Below are 19,432 nucleotides of genomic sequence, written 5' to 3' on the forward strand. Positions count from 1 at the left end.
TTCACATCCGCCTCACCAAGTCGACAACACGCACACCTCGCTCATGTTTTTCGACGATTGCGTGTTTTATATCCAAGCACATCATCCTCTTCTTCTTCTCAGTACTGCCCTTGGCACTCAATTTCTTAGGACCCATGGTTAAAACTAAGAAATTTCCCAAAATAACCAAAATGCGAAAACAAAGCAGCAGCTATATACGGCAGAGATGCTTGCACGGCAAGATAACCACGTGACCGGAACCCACTTGGTGGCGGGTGGCGTAAGCTCGTAACTCAGATCTCGGCTCGCATCTCAAAGCAATAAACCGCCCGAGCGACGGCTCGTATCTCGGAAAACTCGTAAGTTGGTGCACTCGTAAGTCAAGGTTTCACTGTATATATATATATATATATATATATATATATATATATATATATATATATATATATATATATATATTCAACGACATAACAGCGTGACGAGCGCTGTCCCGATCTCCTGTGGACCGAAGTCCTAGACCAAAGCGTCACCTCCGACCCAAAGGGTCTTCTGGAGGCCTCAGCCCGGCCACTCTGTCAACAGACAGAGATTTATTCATTGGTACCTAATTGGCTAAACATCAAGCAGAGCCACCAATCCAGATTTCGGGCTTATTGACTGTTTTAGGGCCCCAGTCAAGGCCTGCCTTTTTTGCGTGTGAAAAAAGGTAAAAAGTCCAAACATTTGAACAGCCTCGGACGTGCACCTTGACCCCATGGTCAAGGCACAACGTCAACAAGGCTGTCCCAATAACAATACATATGCGCCTCAACCCCAAGAGGGAAGCGCATGGTCATTCAAACGCATGCATCATGCCCCCGAGGGGCCACAATGCATGGTCATTCACTTGGGACCACTCCTCTCAATAGGAGTAAGACCCCTTAATCCACCAGCAGGGCATTACTCCTGCCAGGTCCGATTTGCATGCAGGTCTACGAACTGGTTTAGGGCCCCAGTCAAGGCCTGCCTTTTTTGCTTGTGAAAAAAGGTAAAAGGTCAAACATTCGAACAGCCTCGGACGTGCACCTTGACCCCATGGCCAAGGCACAACGTCAACAAGGCTGTCCCCATAACAATACACATGCGCCTCAACCCCGAGGGGGAAGCACATGGTCATTCAAACACATGCATCATGCCCCCGAAGGGCCACAATGCATGGTCATACAATTGGGACCACTCCTCTTAATAGGAGTAAGACCCCTTAATCCACCAGCAGGGCATTACTCCTGCCAGGTCCGATTTGCATGCAGGTCTACGAACCCGTTTTAGGGCCCCGGGCAGGGCCTGCCTTTTTTACACGAAAAAAGGTAAAAAGTCAAACATTTGAACAGCCTTGGACGTGCACCTTGACCCCATGGTCAAGGCACATCGTCAACAAGGCTGTCCCCATAACAATACACATGCGCCTCAGCCCCGAGGGGGAAGCGCATGGTCATTCAAACACATGCATCATGCCCCCGAAGGGCCACAATGCATGGTCATACAATTGGGACCACTCCTCTTAATAGGAGTGAGACCCCTTAATCCACCGGCAGGGCATTACTCCTGCCAGGTCCGATTTGCATGCAGTTCTTTAAACCCGTTTTAGGGCCCCGGGCAGGGCCTGCCTTTTTTACACGAAAAAAGGTAAAAAGTCAAACATTTGAACAGCCTTGGACGTGCACCTTGACCCCATGGTCAAGGCACATCGTCAACAAGGCTGTCCCCATAACAATACACATGCGCTTCAGCCCCGAGGGGGAAGCGCATGGTCATTCAAACGCATGCATCATGCCCCCGAAGGGCCACAATGCATGGTCATACAATTGGGACCACTCCTCTTAATAGGAGTGAGACCCCTTAATCCACCGGCAGGGCATTACTCCTGCCAGGTCCGATTTGCATGCAGTTCTTTAAACCTGTTTTGGGGCCACAGGGAAGCCCTGCCTTTTTTACTATGAAAAAAAGGTAAAAAGTCAAACATTTGAACAGCCTTGGACGTGCACCTTGACCCCATGGTCAAGGCACAACGTCAACAAGGCTGTCCCCATAACAATACACATGCGCCTCAACCCCGAGGGGGAAGCGCATGGTCATTCAAACGCATGCATCATGCCCCCCGAAGGGCCACAATGCATGGTCATACAGTTGGGACCACTCCTCTTAATAGGAGTGAGACCCCTTAATCCACCGGCAGGGCATTACTCCTGCCAGGTCCGATTTGCATGCAGTTCTACACATTTAGGGCCCGCGCGAAGGCCTGCCTTTTTTGCAGTGAAAAAAGGTAAAAACTCAAACATTTGAACAGCCTTGGACGTGCACCTTGACCCCATGGTCAAGGCACATCGTCAACAAGGCTGTCCCCATTACAATACGCATGCGCCTCAACCCCGAGGGGGAAACGCATGGTCATTCAAAACGCATGCATCATGCCCCCAGAGGGCCACAATGCATGGTCATACTGGTGGGACCACTCCTCTTAATAGGAGTGAGACCCCTTAATCCACTGGCAGGGAATTACTCCTGCCAGGTCCGATTTCCATGCAGTACTTGCTCGATCGTTTAGGGCCTGACCGAAGGCCTGCCTTTTTTACAAGAAAAAAGGTAAAAATTCAAACATTTGAACAGCCTCGGACGTGCACCTTGACCCCATGGTCAAGGCACAGCGTCAACAAGGCTGTCCCCAAAACAATACACATGCGCCTCAACCCCGAGGGGGAAGCACATGGTCATTCAAACGCATGCATCATGCCCCCGAAGGGCCACAATGCATGGTCATACAGGTGGGACCACTCCTCTTAATAGGAGTGAGACCCCTTAATCCACTGGCAGGGAATTACTCCTGCCAGGTCCGATTTCCATGCAGTACTTGCTCGACGTTTAGGGCCCGCACGAAAAAGGCCAGCCTTTTTTACACTGAAAAAAGGTAAAAAGTCAAACATTTGAACAGCCTTGGACGTGCACCTTGACCCCATGGTCAAGGCACAACGTCAACAAGGCTGTCCCCATAACAATACACATGCGCCTCAACCCCGAGGGGGAAGCGCATGGTCATTCAAACGCATGCATCATGCCCCCCAAAGGGCCACAATGCATGGTCATACAGGTGGGACCACTCCTCTTAATAGGAGTGAGACCCCTTAATCCACTGGCAGGGAATTACTCCTGCCAGGTCCGATTTCCATGCAGTTTTTCGCGTCGCCACAGGGCGGAACACTGCGAAAAATCTAACCAATGAGGACCAAAATCGTCTATTAAGATGATCAAGGCACCTCCTAGCTTTAATGGTGAGCACCAGCCACGAATTATGGTGAACACCAGCCAAGACATAATTAGTGGCTGGTGCTCACCATTAAAGCTAGGAGGTGCCTTGATCATCTTAATAGACGATTTTGGTCCTCATTGGTTAGATTTTTTGCAGTATGCCGTCCTGACGAGGGTCAATAAGCCCGAAATCTGGATTGGCGGCTCTGCTTGATGTTTAGCCAATGGGGACCAATGAATAAATCTCTGCCTGTTGACAGAGTGGCCGGGCTGAGGCCTCCAGAAGACCCTTTGGGTCGGAGGTGACGCTTTGGTCTAGGACTTCGGTCCACAGGAGATCGGGACAGCGCTTGTCACGCTGTTATGTCGTTGATTATTATCCCCGCCGATCGCACCGCACCCCCTGGTTTTGGTTTGCACTGGTGGGAACGATGGTCTGTGTGGCAGACAGGCTGTTGGTTCCTTGCGGGTTATGCGGTATTTACCGTGTGAGAGATAATTCGTGGCTGGTGCTCACCATTAAAGCTAGGAGGTGCCTTGATATATATATATATTATATATATATATATATATTAGGGTGGTGCTCAAAATAATTTAAAAATTTTTTTTACTGGGACATGGCTTTATGTTGTTCCTTTTGTTCCAAAATGAAAAGACACCAAATATGAAAGCAATCTGATTTTATTTAGGGGTGCCACATCAGCCTTCAAACTAAAGGTGTCTACAAAACTTTTCTATATATGGATCGAAAGCAAAACCAGAAGTTTGTTTTATGAAAATCCACCCTCCACTCACTTTCTTTGTATTCTAGCAAACACAAGTTACAATAGCTGCACAAATAGCACTATATTGCTATGAAAACTCAAATTCAATGATAACAATCCAAATGTTCAGTTCATAAAATGAAGAGACACCATATCACATAATATAAAAAAACCCAAATATAATGAGAAATGTAACTCCTATTTCTGGGCCTGTTTCACCACTGTTGCCTTCCTGGCATCGGGGTACATCTTCCTGTGAGCAGCAACAACTTGGAGCAGAGCTTGCTTTTGCTCTTCATCCTTTGTAAGGAGCTTATTGTAGTCTTGTATCAATGCGACACCCCTTTCTGCCCTGTCGTTCACCACGACTAAGCCACTGGCGGCTTTCTTTGCTTCCTGAAAGCTGGTTTCTTGCTCCCATGAACCAGGATCCTTATCCATCCAATCAGTTGGGGTCCCTAGGATGCTGAAGAAATGCTTGGTGTGTTTTGTTATGAGGCCAGCGATTGACAGGGCGGTTCCTCGTTTGATAGCTGGTCTCTTTGGAGAGGGGTTTTCACCGTCATTTTTCAATGCTTCAATCATATTGATCTTGCTTTCTTTGTCAATTCTGGTGTCAAATAATGCAAATGCCACTGGGCTCATGTACCACGTGTGGCGGCCAAGTGCCTTCAAGGCTGCCTGAGCCATCTTCTGATTGATTTGTTCAAACTTTTCCAACTTCTTGAAGAGGTTAATGTCATTCAGGGGAGCCTCAATAGCTTGTGGAGCCCGAAACCAAGCCTGTACATACACAAGGCAGACAAAAATGTTGAAGGCTCGGAGTTCTCTCGCTTCTCGAAGTGTCAAGTGGAACTCTGACCGAAACATGAACACCTGTAGTGAATATAGTGCTTTTGCCATCCATCTGGCTCTGTGCATTGCTCCTGGAGCCATGATCCGGATTCCACGAGGTGGGATTCCTCCCATGTAGATGACAGTCAGTTCTAGGAGTTCACGATAATCATCTCGTGGCTGCTGATCTTTCAAACACACAAGAGCAAATTCCAGAGCTTCATCCATCATGTCATTGTTCTGTGCAAACTCAGCTGCCGTATCAGGATCTGTGAATCCATTTTTTGGTTGGTGATGGGCAATGGACGGCCACTCCGCCTGAAACCGCTTAAAAAGCTGGATGTCAGGGCCTGATGAAGGACCGAAAAGAGTGGTGAAAACATCTCCCAGAATGATTTCGTGCGCATGATGGCGGCAAGCCAAATGAATTAGTTCAGTCTGTAGCTTCTTTTCAATGAGGACAGCAGCCCCTCCACGAACACCTGAATTGCTGGCTGTTGTGTCAAAAGACAAAGCCTTCACCTTGCCCACAAGGTTCCAGCTCTTCAGTGTGTCCACTACAGCGGTTGCCATAGCTTCTCCTCCCCCGTCAGGTAACTTGGGAACATTCAACAGCTGCTCCATTCCATGGTACTGGTTGGACACAAGGATTGGAAGACGATCCACCTTCACATGCACAAAATCTCCAGTGACATCGGGAAGAAGCTTTCCATCCCAATGGACCACTAAAGGACCCTGCACATTATGATGAAATGCTTCTTTTATTTCGTCCATGGTTTTGCATCGATGCATCATGCGATTCCGCCGCACTGTCCATCGGTTCAGTGCCAGCTCTGCAGGATCCCATCCTACTGCTCTACAAATGGATGCCAAGTTGTGGACAGCCATTCGGTCACTTGTTTTCGTACGATCCAAAGAAGCTGCGACTTCAGGAGTGACAATGTTGATAGGCCTTCTTTTCTTGGGACGAGATATCCCACCATCAGATGATGAAGAACCAGCCTGTGCCGTGGTCTCAGAGTCTGAGTCTGTGACTTCCATAGCAGTAGCACCCTTCATGACCATTTCCTGTCTCTTATTTTCCTTCTCTGCCTTAGTCTTCTCCTTTTCTTCCCTTTCTTTCTTTCGCTTCGTTTTTGCTTCCAACACAGTGTCTACAGATCCCATTGAAGCCTTCCTCTCTGAGAATTGATCGTGAAGAAACTTCCTGTCCTCGGGGTTGGTGATTATGGCCTCCGAATCTGCATGCCTAAGATCAAACGTCTTCTCCAAGGAGGCCTTGAAGGATGCTTCCTTTTTCTCTTGGGTCGCACCACCCCGCTTTGCACCTTTTTGGAGGCTCCTCCATTCTTCATATAGCCTCTCCAAACGATGGATGCAGTGCTGCTTCGTCGTTGTAAGTAGGTGAGCTTTTTCCCAGAACTTCACAACCTCTTCAATGGTGAGGGTTGCACTCTCCCGGGCAGTGCGATTCTCCTTCTTCAGGTGATGGAAAAACAGGACAAGAGATTGATGCACAGTCGGGAGCTTGGCACCTTTGATGGCATCTCCAGAAGTGGACCCAATGAGATACACATTATCCTGAGCCCGAGTTTTCAATGAAACACTGGTACTAGCACATGCCATATCTGCAAAATACGCAAGAATGTGGGTAAAATCCTGTTAATTCTTACTCCACAGGGTCACTCTCTACAAAAGAGCCACAGTCAATAAGTTAGGCCTACATATTATACACTAAAAAAGCGTACCCCTGGCCCCGGGAACCTGTACAAAAACATGCATGAAAATTGCCCAGATAGTGATCATAGGAAGTCTCAAAACTGTATGTATAATATATTGTATATAACTATATATATAATGTATAATGTGTATTTATGTATATTTATTATTTAATGTATATTTTATGTATAAATTTAATGTATATTTAATTATAATGTATATATATTGTATAACTATATATTTATTTATTATATTTAAATTTTAATATATTATATTTATTTTTAATATATTATTAATGTATTATATTTGTCTATATTTGTATAATTGTCTATCGTATAATTGTATATACTAGGGCATGCCCGTACTATATATATATCTAAAATTATATCCCCCCCCTCTATTTACATGAAATGGTTTGGTCCATTCGCAAAGCCAAAGCGAACGGCTTGCGAGTACGGTAGAACCCCCCCCCCCCTCTATTTACATGAAATGGTTTGGTCCATTCGCAAAGCCAAAGCGAACGGCGAACGGCTAAATCGCCATAGCTCGGTAGCTCGCTGCTCTCTGATTGGTCGAATCGTTTTTTGGGACATAGCTCGGTAACTACTTGTCCGATTAATATGAAACCTTGAAAAGGCACATCCTCGGGTCCCCAGCAATATACCTGGCAAGTTTCAAGTATATCGGACCGGTAGTTGTCGAGAAACAGCGGTCGCATACACACAGAGATTACTGGAATTATAGATAGATAATGTATAATATAATATATATTATTATTATTTAATGTATATTTACTATATATTTATTTTTAATATTATATTTAATGTATATATATAATTATGTATTTATTTTGTGTATATACAGCCCAAAAAATGGGAATTCCTATTTTTGCATGGGGGAAAATTCATCACTGATGTGGCACCCCTAAATATTATTGGATTCCATTCAAATTTGGTGTGGTTTCCTTTGACACCAAAAGGAACAAAAATAGACCATGTCCCAGAGAAAATCTGCATTTGATTTTTTGAAGCCCACCCTAATATATATATCTATATATATCTATATCTATATATATATACAGTGGAACCTTGACTTACGAGTGCACCAACTTACGAGTTTTCCGAGATATGAGCCGTCGCTCGGGCGGTTTATTGCTTCGAGATGCGAGCCGAGATTTGAGTTACGAGCTTTCGCCACCCGCCACCAGGTGGGTTCCGGTCACGTGGTTATCTTGCCGTGCAAGTATCTCTGCCATATATCGCTGCTGCTTTGTTTTCGCATTTTGGTTATTTTGGAAAATTTCTTAGTTTTAACCATGGGTCCTAAGAAATTGAGTGCCAAGGGAAGAGAGGATGATGTGCTTGGATATAAAACACGCAATCGTCGAAAAACATGAGCGAGGTGTGCGTGTTGTCGACTTGGTGAGGCGGATGTGAAGGCAGCTGAAGATTTTATTAGAACAGAAGAAGAAGAGGATGATGTGCTTGGATATAAAACACGCAATCGTCGAAAAACATGAGCGAGGTGTGCGTGTTGTCGACTTGGTGAGGCGGATGTGAAGGCAGCTGAAGATTTTATTATAACTTTTGCCGAACTGATAGAAGCCGAACGATACATCCCCCAGCAAATCTTCAACTGTGACGAGACAGGGCTCTTCTGGAAAAAGATGCCGAGGAGGACGTATATAACGGCAGAGGAGAAGAGCATGCCAGGCCACAACTTGTTCAGAGTGCCGGCGATAGCTCGCCTTCTCTTTGTGGAAAACACGGTGAGATCCTTAACATCCAACAACTAATGGGACGCAAACGGGGCGCCCAGTTTAGCGGTACACACATTGATGAATCACCCTGCCTGTGATTCACCCATGACAGGTTATAGCTGGGTCAGGATTCAAACCCAGGCTGGACAGTTTAGAGTCAAGTGTGCGTACCTCCAGTCCAGGCCATCCTGCCAACTTGTATGCTGCATACAGGTGAAATATAAAGCGCGAGATATTTTTATATATACTGTATATTTAAAAAAAAATTGGTGTGGTTTTTGGCGGGCTGGAACGGATTAATAGCATTTCAATGCATTTTAATGGGGAAATTTAATTTGAGAAACGAGCAAATTGAGTTAAGACTTACGAGCTCGGTCACAGAACGAATTAAACTCGTAAGTCAAGGTTCCACTGTATATATATATATATATATATATATATATATATATATATATATATATATATATATATATATATATTATATAGATATACATACATATATATATATACATACATATATACTGTATATATATATATATATATATATATATATATATATATATATATATATATATATATATATATATATATACATATATACTGTATATATACACAAAGAATTAAGTTAAGCACCCCCCACGTTTTTTTACAACCTCGCACATTACAAGTTGTTGTCGTCAAAACAGTGTAATATACCCATGATATTGCTATATTTCTGGAGAAGTGATATTATGGTCACATAAAAACATAACAATCATGCCGTTTTCAATATTTTATTCTGAATAATTTAAGGTGAAATTTTTTGGGAATTTTAGGCATATTTTCACCTCAATTTAGGTATGGAGCTATAGGTCCATCACGGACAGTGTGGATGACGTTTATGTTTTCTAACGTACAGTCATTGTTCTGAGAAGACCTCTAGCGATCTTTGCGTCAATAACGTGTGTAGGACCCACGTGATCGGATCACTGACTCAACCCTACGTCTCATAGACCCTGTAAGCCGTCGTATGCGTTGCTGTGGCAGGTTGTTCCATTCCCGATGTAATGCACGTTCCAATTCATCCAGATTGGCTATTGGAGGGACCATCTTCGCAATTTGTCGTCCCAACATGTCCCAAACGTGCTCGAGGGGGTTCAACCTGCCACAGCAACGCATACGACGGCTTACAGGGTCTATGAGACGTAGGGTTGAGTCAGTGATCCGATCACGTGGGTCCTACACACGTTATTGACGCAAAGATCGCTAGAGGTCTTCTCAGAACAATGACTGTACGTTAGAAAACATAAACGTCATCCACACTGTCCGTGATGGACCTATAGCTCCATACTTAAATTGAGGTGAAAATATGCCTAAAATTCCCAAAAAAATTCACCTTAAATTATTCAGAATAAAATATTGAAAACGGCATGATTGTTATGTTTTTATGTGACCATAATATCACTTCTCCAGAAAATATAGCAATATCATGGGTATATTACACTGTTTTGACGACAACAAACTTGTAATGTGCGAGGTTGTAAAAAAACGGGGGGGTGCTTAACTTAATTCTTTGTGTATATATATATATACATATATATATATATATATATCTATATTATAATAGCCGTAGATGATTCTGTCTGTCTGTCTGTCTATCTGTTGGGTGTCTGTCCGGGGTGTGGCTTACTCGGTTTGCAGAGTCGCTCCACCCATAGCTCCACCCATTCTGGGAGTGGCTATAAACAAATATCCACCATTTTATTAACTCGCATAGCTTTGAGTCCTGTTTTGTAGGCCCGTGGTGTCTTGCTCTCCCCCAGTTTTATTTCAAATCAAATTCGATAAATCATTTCATTTTTCACAGTCGCTAACATAGTTTTAGACTCGGTTGAAAAAAAACGGGAAGAAAATCCGATGAAAGTTGCCGTTTATAGAACGAAATGAATTCTCAAAGGCCTGTAACTTCAAGGCCATTGAGTCTCTCTCACGCCTTTATCTCCAATCTAACTCACCATATGATTTCATTTTTATCGATGGTTTTACTTTTAGACTCGGTGTCAGCAATAATTGAGAACAATCCACACACGCGGGAAAATGCAGAGATATATTTTTTAAAATCGCGTCATGGTGTATCATACACCGCCCAACATGACACCGCCGGCAATGTGTCGATATATATTAAAAATTCGCTTTTGCTTTTCCGTTATGATATATTACTATTTCGTTTGATGATAGTTGTCACAAAAACGTCAACAATGATGCCGACATATATTTCTTCGTTTTTATTTCATTCAACATATTAGCCGGAAGTAAAATATGTTTCAGGAAATTACCGAGAGATATTTCTTCGTTTTTTTTATTAGTTATGTGCGCATACACTTTAAATAGGTTTATTTGAAATCTTTAATTTTCCACAAACATTCCACACACGCGGGAAAATGCAGAGATATATTTTTTAAAATCGCGTCATGGTGTATCATACACCGCCCAACATGACACCGACGGCAATGTGTCGATATCTATTTTAAATTCGATATATCATTTCATTTTTCACAGTCGCTAACATAGTTTTAGACTCGGTTGAAAAAAAACGAGAAGAAAATCCGATGAAAGTTGCCGTTTATAGAACGAAATGAATTCTCAAATGCCTGTAACTTCAAGGCCATTGAGTCTCTCTCACGCCTTTATCTCCAATCTAACTCACCATATGATTTCATTTTTATCGATGGTTTTAGAGTCGGTGTCAGCAATAATTGAGAACATTCCACACACGCGGGAAAATGCAGAGATATATTTTTAAAAATCGCGTCATGGTGTATCATACACCGCCCAACATGACACCGACGGCAACGTGTCTATATATATTAAAAAATTCGCTTTTGCTTTTCCGTTAAGATATATTACTTTTTCGTTTGATGACAGTCGTCACAAAAACGTCAACAATGATGCCGACATATATTTCTTCGTTTTTATTTAATTCAACATTATTAGCCGGAAGTAAAATATGTTTCAGGAAATTACCGAGAGATATTTCTTCGTTTTTTAAAATTAGTTATGTGCGAATACACTTTAAATAGGTTTATTTGAAATCTTTAATTTTCCACAATATAATTTACTTGCCATTTATCATTTGATGATTACGAGACAAATTCCTCTTGAGGATCGTGACAATTCATGCGCTGCGTGGAAACTTCTATTTCCAAAATGAATGAGACGATCGATGAAGAACGCAGACTTGAACAGGATGCAGCAAGAAAACGAATGAGACGGGCGAACGAGTCCATCGACGAACGTCAATGCAAACTTGCGGGGTCACCCGTGGGAATCCCATGGATGTGTGTGACATTTCGACATATTGAGTTAGATGCTGCACATTCATTTTTACAAAATGGTTACTGGCAAGTCATCAGATCCAGAAATGGTGTAAAAACCACCGTTTAGAGGCCATTTTTCCCCGCAAAGCGGGGGTTGGCCTTTTCGGGGACCGTGGTAGTTGTTGTTTTTTTGTCCCCTTTTTGAAGCAATGTTTTACGGCCGGATGCCCTTCCTGACGCCAACCCCTTTTGCCGCCTTCAACGACAAACAGGGAATTACCAGTGAACTGGTACTCAATTAGCCGACCTCGGAAGGATGACAGGCTGAGTCAACCCCCCTGGCATTAATTCGGCGATCGACCGAGATTCGAACCCAGGATCCTAAGCCGGCACCCTAGCCGCTAGCCCAACACCAGAAATGGTGTCATGAACACAATTTATTTACGCACAAGCACAAAAGCAAGACGGGCCGATTTCCGATTCCGAAAGGCCGACGGGCGAGACGGGCCGATTTCCGATTCCGACGGGCCGATTTGGAGCAAGAAAAAGAACGAGACGGGAGAAAAAGGAGAGAAACGAGACGGGGAAAGCCGATTGGAGAGGCGAGTGAGGCGCGATTGGAGAGGAGTGTGAGGCGCGATTGGAGAGGAGCGTGAGGCACGATTGGAGAGGAGTGTGAGGCGTGATTGGAGAGGAGTGTGAGGCACGATTGGAGGGGAGTGTGAGGCACGATTGGAGGGGAGTGTGAGGCACGATTGGAGAGGAGTGTGAGGCACGATTGGAGAGGAGTGTGAGGCGCGATTGGAGAGGAGTGTGAGGCGCGATTGGAGAGGAGTGTGAGGCGCGATTGGAGAGGCGTGTGAAGGATTGCAGAGGAGAGGAGTGTGAGGGATTGGAGAGGAGAGGAGTGTGAGGGATTGGAGAGGTGAGGGATTGGAAAGGAGAGGGATGTGAGGGTTTGGAGAGGAGAGGAGTGCTAGGTGGAGAGAGGAGAGTGTCAGGTGGAGACAGGAGAGTGTCAGGTGGAGACAGGAGAGTGTCAGGTGGAGACAGGAGAGTGTCAGGTGGAGAGGAGTGAGGGGGTCACATATTATGTGAAATAACTAAATTCACACCATTTCTGGATCTGATGACTTGCCAGTAACCATTTTGTAAAAATGAATGTGCAGCATATAACTCAATATGTCGAAATGTCACACACATCCATGCCCGTGGGATTCCCACGGGTGACCCCGCTAGTATATATATATCTATCTATAATTCCAGTAATCTCTGTGTGTTTGTTTGTTTGTACGTTTGTCTGTGACCGCTGTTTCTCGACAACCACGGGTCCGATATTATATTGCTGGGGACCCGAGGATGTGCCTTTTCAAGGTTTCATATTAAATCGGAGAAGCAGTTACCGAGCTATGGCGATTTCTTTACCAAACACTGCAAGCCGTTCGCTTTGGACCAAACCATTGCATGTAAATAGAGGGGGGGGGTTCTGTGGTCGTTGCGAATGGACCAAAACCATTCATGTAAATAGAGGGGGGGGGGGTTCTGTGGTCGTTACTTGCCACGTGGTTTCAAAGTTTTTTTTGTTGTTGTTGTTTGCACGCATGTTTTTTTTGCACCCACGTACGGGCACGCCCTAGGATGTTTACACACACACACCCCTACACAAATTTTTTTTTTTTTTTTTTTTGGCAAGGAACGGGCACCCACGTACGGGCACGTCCTAGCTTATATATAGTAACGGGCATGCCCTAGTATATATAATATACATACACATATATACATATATACATATATACATATATATATTCTCTCAGAGATGCTGCCATGTTATGCTACTGCAGGACATAACTTATCTATGCACTGATTTTGCATACATCTCCAGCAAATGGTACAGCTTCAGATGCAGTACCCAGACATGTACAGTTTCTTCAATTCTGGCCACCACCAATTCAGCCACCAACAAAAGTTCCTAAAGTTCATTTTACCTTACCATGAACCAGCCTCAAGATTTACAAGAGCGCAAGATTTACAGCATATTAGAGGGAGAGGGCTGAAAATGTAGAAGAAGGTCGCATTTTATCAACAGCGAATACACGGACCCACGAGTGTTGGGACTGCTAATGTCAGGGTCCGATTGTACTGACGTTCCAACTAGTACGCACATTGCAGAAAATATATACATTCCTAATTCTCTATAAAGTATGTGCAATTAGAATGAGAGTCCTTACTACTGGAATGTGAGTTCCTGACTTGTAACATACCAAGGATCTGGCCGATTCTCACTGAAGAAATCCACATGACGCTCTTGCTTGTACAGCACAAATATCCAGCGGTGGTACCCAGTGCCTTGTGGAGGAATAGGGGGCAAGTATGGGCAAATAGTGTCGCCATCCACCAGTCGACTTCCAGGGATGTTCCCCCTGCAGTCGGGAGGATGTTCACTTCAGCTCTTACAAATACATAATAAACTAGAAAGCACGTCAAAATGCAAAGACCGTCCACATCCACTTTGTACTCAAACTAAACTTCACGAAAACAACAGCTAATAAAATGTAAATTTTATTAAGTCGTCTTTTACGTATTCTCACAATAAAGGTTTTTGAAAATTTGACTCCAGCTCTAAACACTTTTATACTTTACTCAGGGTACAAATACAAATTCAACTTTATCTGGGGGGTAGCATAGGCTATGTGGCCGTGGCCTTATTCGGGAGTGTGGGGGACCGGGAGAGGGGTGTAAATTCTCTATGTAAATGTGTACCGTGTAGCGCCACCTGGTGTTGGTGGCAGAGGATATTACAATTCCCTTTTTTTACCTGGGCAACACTGAGCTGAAAGCACTCTTTGCACGAGCAAATTTTTCCTCCTTCCCTTCCCCCCTCTCCCCCCAAACCGGAGGGGCCTTTCAAAGCCACCCCCCCCCCCCCAAAGATGTATATGTAGTATATCTTTCCCCTCACCTCTCCCTCCCCTCCCCCTTCCACTCCTCCTACCCCCCCCCCCCCCCCCCCCCCCACGAGGCCCCACGAGGCAATGGCAGGTACTCCTGCTAGTTGTATTATAAAACAGTGCTAATGGATATAGACTTGAGTTTTTTTGCATACAAAGTCAAGGCTTGTGGAAGAGCTAGAACACTAAAGGGATCAGGAAGCAACAACAAAAGGAAGAGTATAAGGGGAGGGGGGGGGGGGACACATCAACAGCAGGGTTTAAGGATAAAACAGAGGGAGATTTGGATAAGTGAGGGATGTGGGGAGGAAAGATGGGTGGGGAGGATGCAAGGAGTGGACAAGTGAATACAGAAGTAAAGTCTCAGGAAGGAAATACTGAAAATTAAATAGGAGGTGTGCTTATGGGGGAGGGGGGGGGGTAGTGGGGGTAGCAGCGCAGGTGAAGGGAGGTAGTTAGCAGGGATAGAAAAGATCATGGTTTTGGATTGGGGGCGACATCAGATGGTGGTGCATAGCTGTCATGAAGACCTGGATGGAAGAATGAGATTTAAGAGATTGTGGAAGCTGGTTCTACAGGTGGGAAAAGAGGAGGAATGAATGAATGGAGATGAGCAGTGATTCTGCATTTTAAGAGTTTCACGAGAAGGGAGTTGATGGTGGACCGCATGCGCCCTGCTGAAACCTGAGATGGGAGGAGGGAGGCAGGGAGGAGGGAAAGAGGGGGGGGGGGGAGGAAAGCATGGAAACAGCAAAGGGAGCAAGACCAGAAAGAAGGCAGGAGAAAACAGAGATCACCGACCTGTCTGCGATGGGAAAGTGATAGGCTTTTGGACTCTGCTTCAGCACGGAGGGAGATTCCAATAATCTTAGACCTTGGTTTCCACTGCGCCAACCTGAGCAAGGTGAGAGGCAGTGGCGCGAGCCGAGATGGCAGAGCAGTACTCAATCAAGTTGCAAATGAAGGCCTTGTAGGTAGTTAGGAATTCAGATGTGCGAATGAAGAACTTTGTATGACGTAGTCGGGGACTGGCTTTGGAGGCCAACTTAGAAATGTGATTTGCCCAAAAACACTGCATTGGGACACTCCAACCTTAACAGGAAGGGGAAATGACAGGATTCCGTTGAGCTACGAGAGTAGAGGAAATCAGTGAGCCATGTGTGGAGCTGGCCTTGGATGCCAGAAGCAGAGAGTTTGGAGAAGGAGAAAAGGAAGGATTTCATATCAACTGCGACGATGGATTCCATGACGTTTCGGATGATTGGAAGTAAGCTAATAGGTAGCAAGGTGACAGCTGTTTTTAGAGGATGGAGACAAGTTTGAAAGTTCATTCTTGAGATTGGACTGATGTTTTCTGGCTCTCCTGAGAGAGGACACACACTTGTTGGGTTTGCCTTCCAGGAAGAGGAGGAAGTTGTTTCAGAGCAACTGCCTCACCACGGGATTCAGTGTACCATGGGCAGGATGAAGGGTAGGATACCTGAAGACGAGATGGGATGGATCTGTGCAGAAAATAAACTGAAAACCCTTTCCCCAGATACACATGGTGGAAAAGAGCATTCAACCTAACCCATCATATTTATCACACCCTTTTCTTCTTGACCAAATCAATTCCCTCCACACAATGCACCCACATTCAAAAGAAGGACATAGGGAAGGAAACAAATGGGAAGTGTTTGGTTTGATAAATTTGATGTGCTAAACATGATAAATACCCTGGAAAACCCTGTTTTAAATGTGTTCAAGGTATTAATGACAATGTAGTATTGTAGTATCCCGTGACTTGTATATTTGATCATTCTCAGCAAATTGTTTCAGCATTCATGTCGCACTCCCTTCCATCTTGCAAAACAACATATACGTACACGAACCAATGCAGATACTCCGCCTCGTTTTCTGAGAGGTGTCCATCTGCAAAACGAAACAGTTTTCAGAGAATATGTAAATATATCATGCAATTCTGCCCACTGCGCTACTGGTAGGCTTTCCATATTAAATTTCCAAATGCCTTGTGAAAGTTATTGGAAGAGAAATAATCAGTTTGATTTCTTTAAAAAGTGTAATGGAGCATTTTTACATGTATTTGAAAATCAGGAAAATTCTTCATCTTTTTTTATTTTGACTCAAAAATAATGCTTTCACTGATTTCAAAATCACCGTTTGCTGTAAAATAATAATTTATCAAGACAAACAGTGACTATGAACAAGCATGAGGAATACAGTATTGGACTTTATCAAAGCTTGTATTGTTCCGACTTGGCAGACATGATGAACAATAAGTTTTATCAACTGTTGACATAGGTATGCTAACCACTGTGGGAAGCAAAATAAATATAATGTTTTGGGAACAGTCAGTGTATGTGTGTGCCTCCTCCATAACTCCAAAACCATGAAACCTAGCGGCCCAAAACTTTGAATGCATACTAAGGGAACTCCAATAGAGTGCATGAATGAAAACTGAGTACTTAGGTAAATTTAAACACCCCTTTTGAAGATAATTAACGGCTTCCCTTCATGAAAGACATATTCCTTGGTCAGCCCAACTTCACCTCACAGAGGTCTTTGCCGCCATTTTATTTCGGCCTTTCAAACATGCCTTGGAACCACGATGTACTCTCACTGACTCTAATTACAGTATATAATCAAAACCTGTGCTCAGATTTGAGGAACGGAGCTGGTGCACTAAATAACCTTTGAAATCTGGAATGAATTCGGAGAATTTTAAGAAACTACCAATACTAAGTACAGAGGGAGGGAGTGGGATGCGAGGAGAGAAGGGAACAGTGGGAATAAAGATCCGGTGTTTCCCAGCAACTTGCTTTTGCTCTCCCCCCCCCCCCCCCGCCACTCTTTCTCCACCCCCCCCCCCTTCCGAGCTCCCCCATATATATATATATATATATATATATATATATCTAGCAAGGGTATTGCCTATAAAACCCTATATATATATATCTATCTCAGTGTATGTCACTATATCTATCTATCTATCTCTATCTCTCTCTCTCTCTCGCCCCCTTCTGGATGGTTGTGAGTCGTGCGTGGGTGTGGTAATCATGGCGGCTGTGGGTGTTGAGCTGTGAGTACGGTGCTGTGTTGGTGGTCTTTCCTATCCTCCTTTCACTCCATTTGTGTCCTTGTACGTGGTTGTGAAGTTTTCTCCATGTTCCCCTTCTGCTCTTGAGACAAGAGAGGGAGAGAGAGACAGCACGGTAACGGTTAGCCACCTGTATTAATTTTATAACGTGGGTTGGTTATACCGTGCCGATTATTTATTTATTTAATTAATTTTGATTTGTTTGGTTAGTTTATTGCATTGTTACTGTTTAGTTTGTTTAGTTTATTGCCGATAAATGGCTGATAGGAATAGTCAAAGGACTGCTGATCGTGTTAGTGATGAGATGTTATCGCGTAAGCACGGGCTGTGCCTTGTTCCGCCGGAAGACATGCAAATGGACGATGTTCTACTTGCAATCGGGGATTTGATCGGGGTGAATAACATTCGTGCTGCGTCTCGAATGAACCACAAAGTGGTGGTTTTCATGTCACAAGTTAGCCTTGCAGACATCGTGGTGCAGAACGCGTTAACGTTGGGGAACGACCAATTTGTTCCGGTATCGTCCATGGACACGCCGGCGGTTAAAGTTATTTTAAGTAACGTTCCGCCCTTTCTGAGGAATGAAGAAATCCTACGTAAATTAGGGGAGCATGGGACTGTCGTCTCACGAATTATCACGGTCCCCCTGCGAACCAGGAACGGAAGGTTGAAGCATGTAGAGTCGTTTAGACGTTTCTGTTTCGTCGTACTAAAGGATGAGGCAAAACAGCTGAACATATCTATAAATTTTAAAATAGGAGATCATGATTACCGGATCTTTGCAGCTACTGAGACCTTGATTTGCTATACATGTGGGGCATACGGACACACTCGGCAGTATTGTCCTGATGTGAGGAAGAGTTACGCCGCAGCAGCTGGGGCACCCCCCCCTGTAAATGACTTGAACGACCCTGTAGATGAGCCAGGTGTCGAAAAAAGGTCAACACCGGAATACCAGGGTGTGGGTGACAGTGGTGCTGGTGGAGAAGCCCATACGGTAGTGGAGCAACCATATGTGGAGGAGAGGCTGCAACCTCAAGAACAAAGGGACTTCGAGGAGGTGAAGCTGATGGAGACCGAGTCGAGGAGAAACTTGAAACGCTCTCTTGCGAGCGATGAGAATGGAGGAAAAGGAAACAAAATGGTTCTCGTGCAGGCAGATGGTAATACAGACCAACCTGATGACCATGAGCAAAATGGTAATGCAATAGGTAGAGATGGGAATCTGCCCATTTCACAGGATGAAGAGAATCGAAGCATAACCGAACGTGTCACCATGTGTGATGGTGGACACCCTGCACCATGCGACGAGCAGTTAAGGACCCTCATCTCAACGGAAGATGATGAGAAAGATTGATAAGTCGGTGGCAGACAACAACGATGGGGTAGTTGGTGCCATGCAGATGCAACAAAAATACCATGGTGACAATGACACAGATGAGGTTCCAGTACCTGACACACTACTAGGTGAGAGTGGGGTCGAGGCTGATGAGGAAGGATGCAGTCTTGCTGCCCTGAGTGAGTCTCAGAAGGAGCAGGTGAGGCAAGCAGAGGTGACAAAAGGGAAGGTCATTGATTTCTTAAACGAAACGTTTAGACAACGTCATGTTGTAATTAGAGATCATTTCCCTGATGTTCAAGCTTTCATTAAGGTCTCGAAACCTCTTTTACAGAAAAATGACCCCAAGCTCTCGGAGCCTCAATTTCAACGTCTTCGTAAAGCAGTAACAAAGGCGAATAAGGAATTGCAGGCG

General features: G+C 44.3%; 1 protein-coding gene across 2 annotated transcripts in view; it reads right to left on the reverse strand.

Annotated features, from left to right (window-relative positions):
* MRPL38 (mitochondrial ribosomal protein L38) overlaps window positions 1-19,432 on the reverse strand; it is a 64,132-nt gene that overhangs the window by 14,069 nt on the left and 30,631 nt on the right. For both annotated transcript variants that reach the window (XM_078779094.1, XM_078779096.1), the window contains exons 6-7: window positions 16,447-16,492; window positions 13,895-14,053 (exon numbers count right to left, since the gene is read on the reverse strand). In XM_078779094.1, coding sequence (XP_078635220.1) covers window positions 13,895-14,053; window positions 16,447-16,492 — 205 coding nt within the window. The remainder of the gene's footprint in view (window positions 1-13,894; window positions 14,054-16,446; window positions 16,493-19,432) is intronic.

This window comes from Myxine glutinosa, chromosome 1 (assembly GCF_964187855.1).
Source record: "Myxine glutinosa chromosome 1, kmMyxGlut1.1, whole genome shotgun sequence".
Lineage (NCBI taxonomy): Eukaryota > Metazoa > Chordata > Myxini > Myxiniformes > Myxinidae > Myxine > Myxine glutinosa.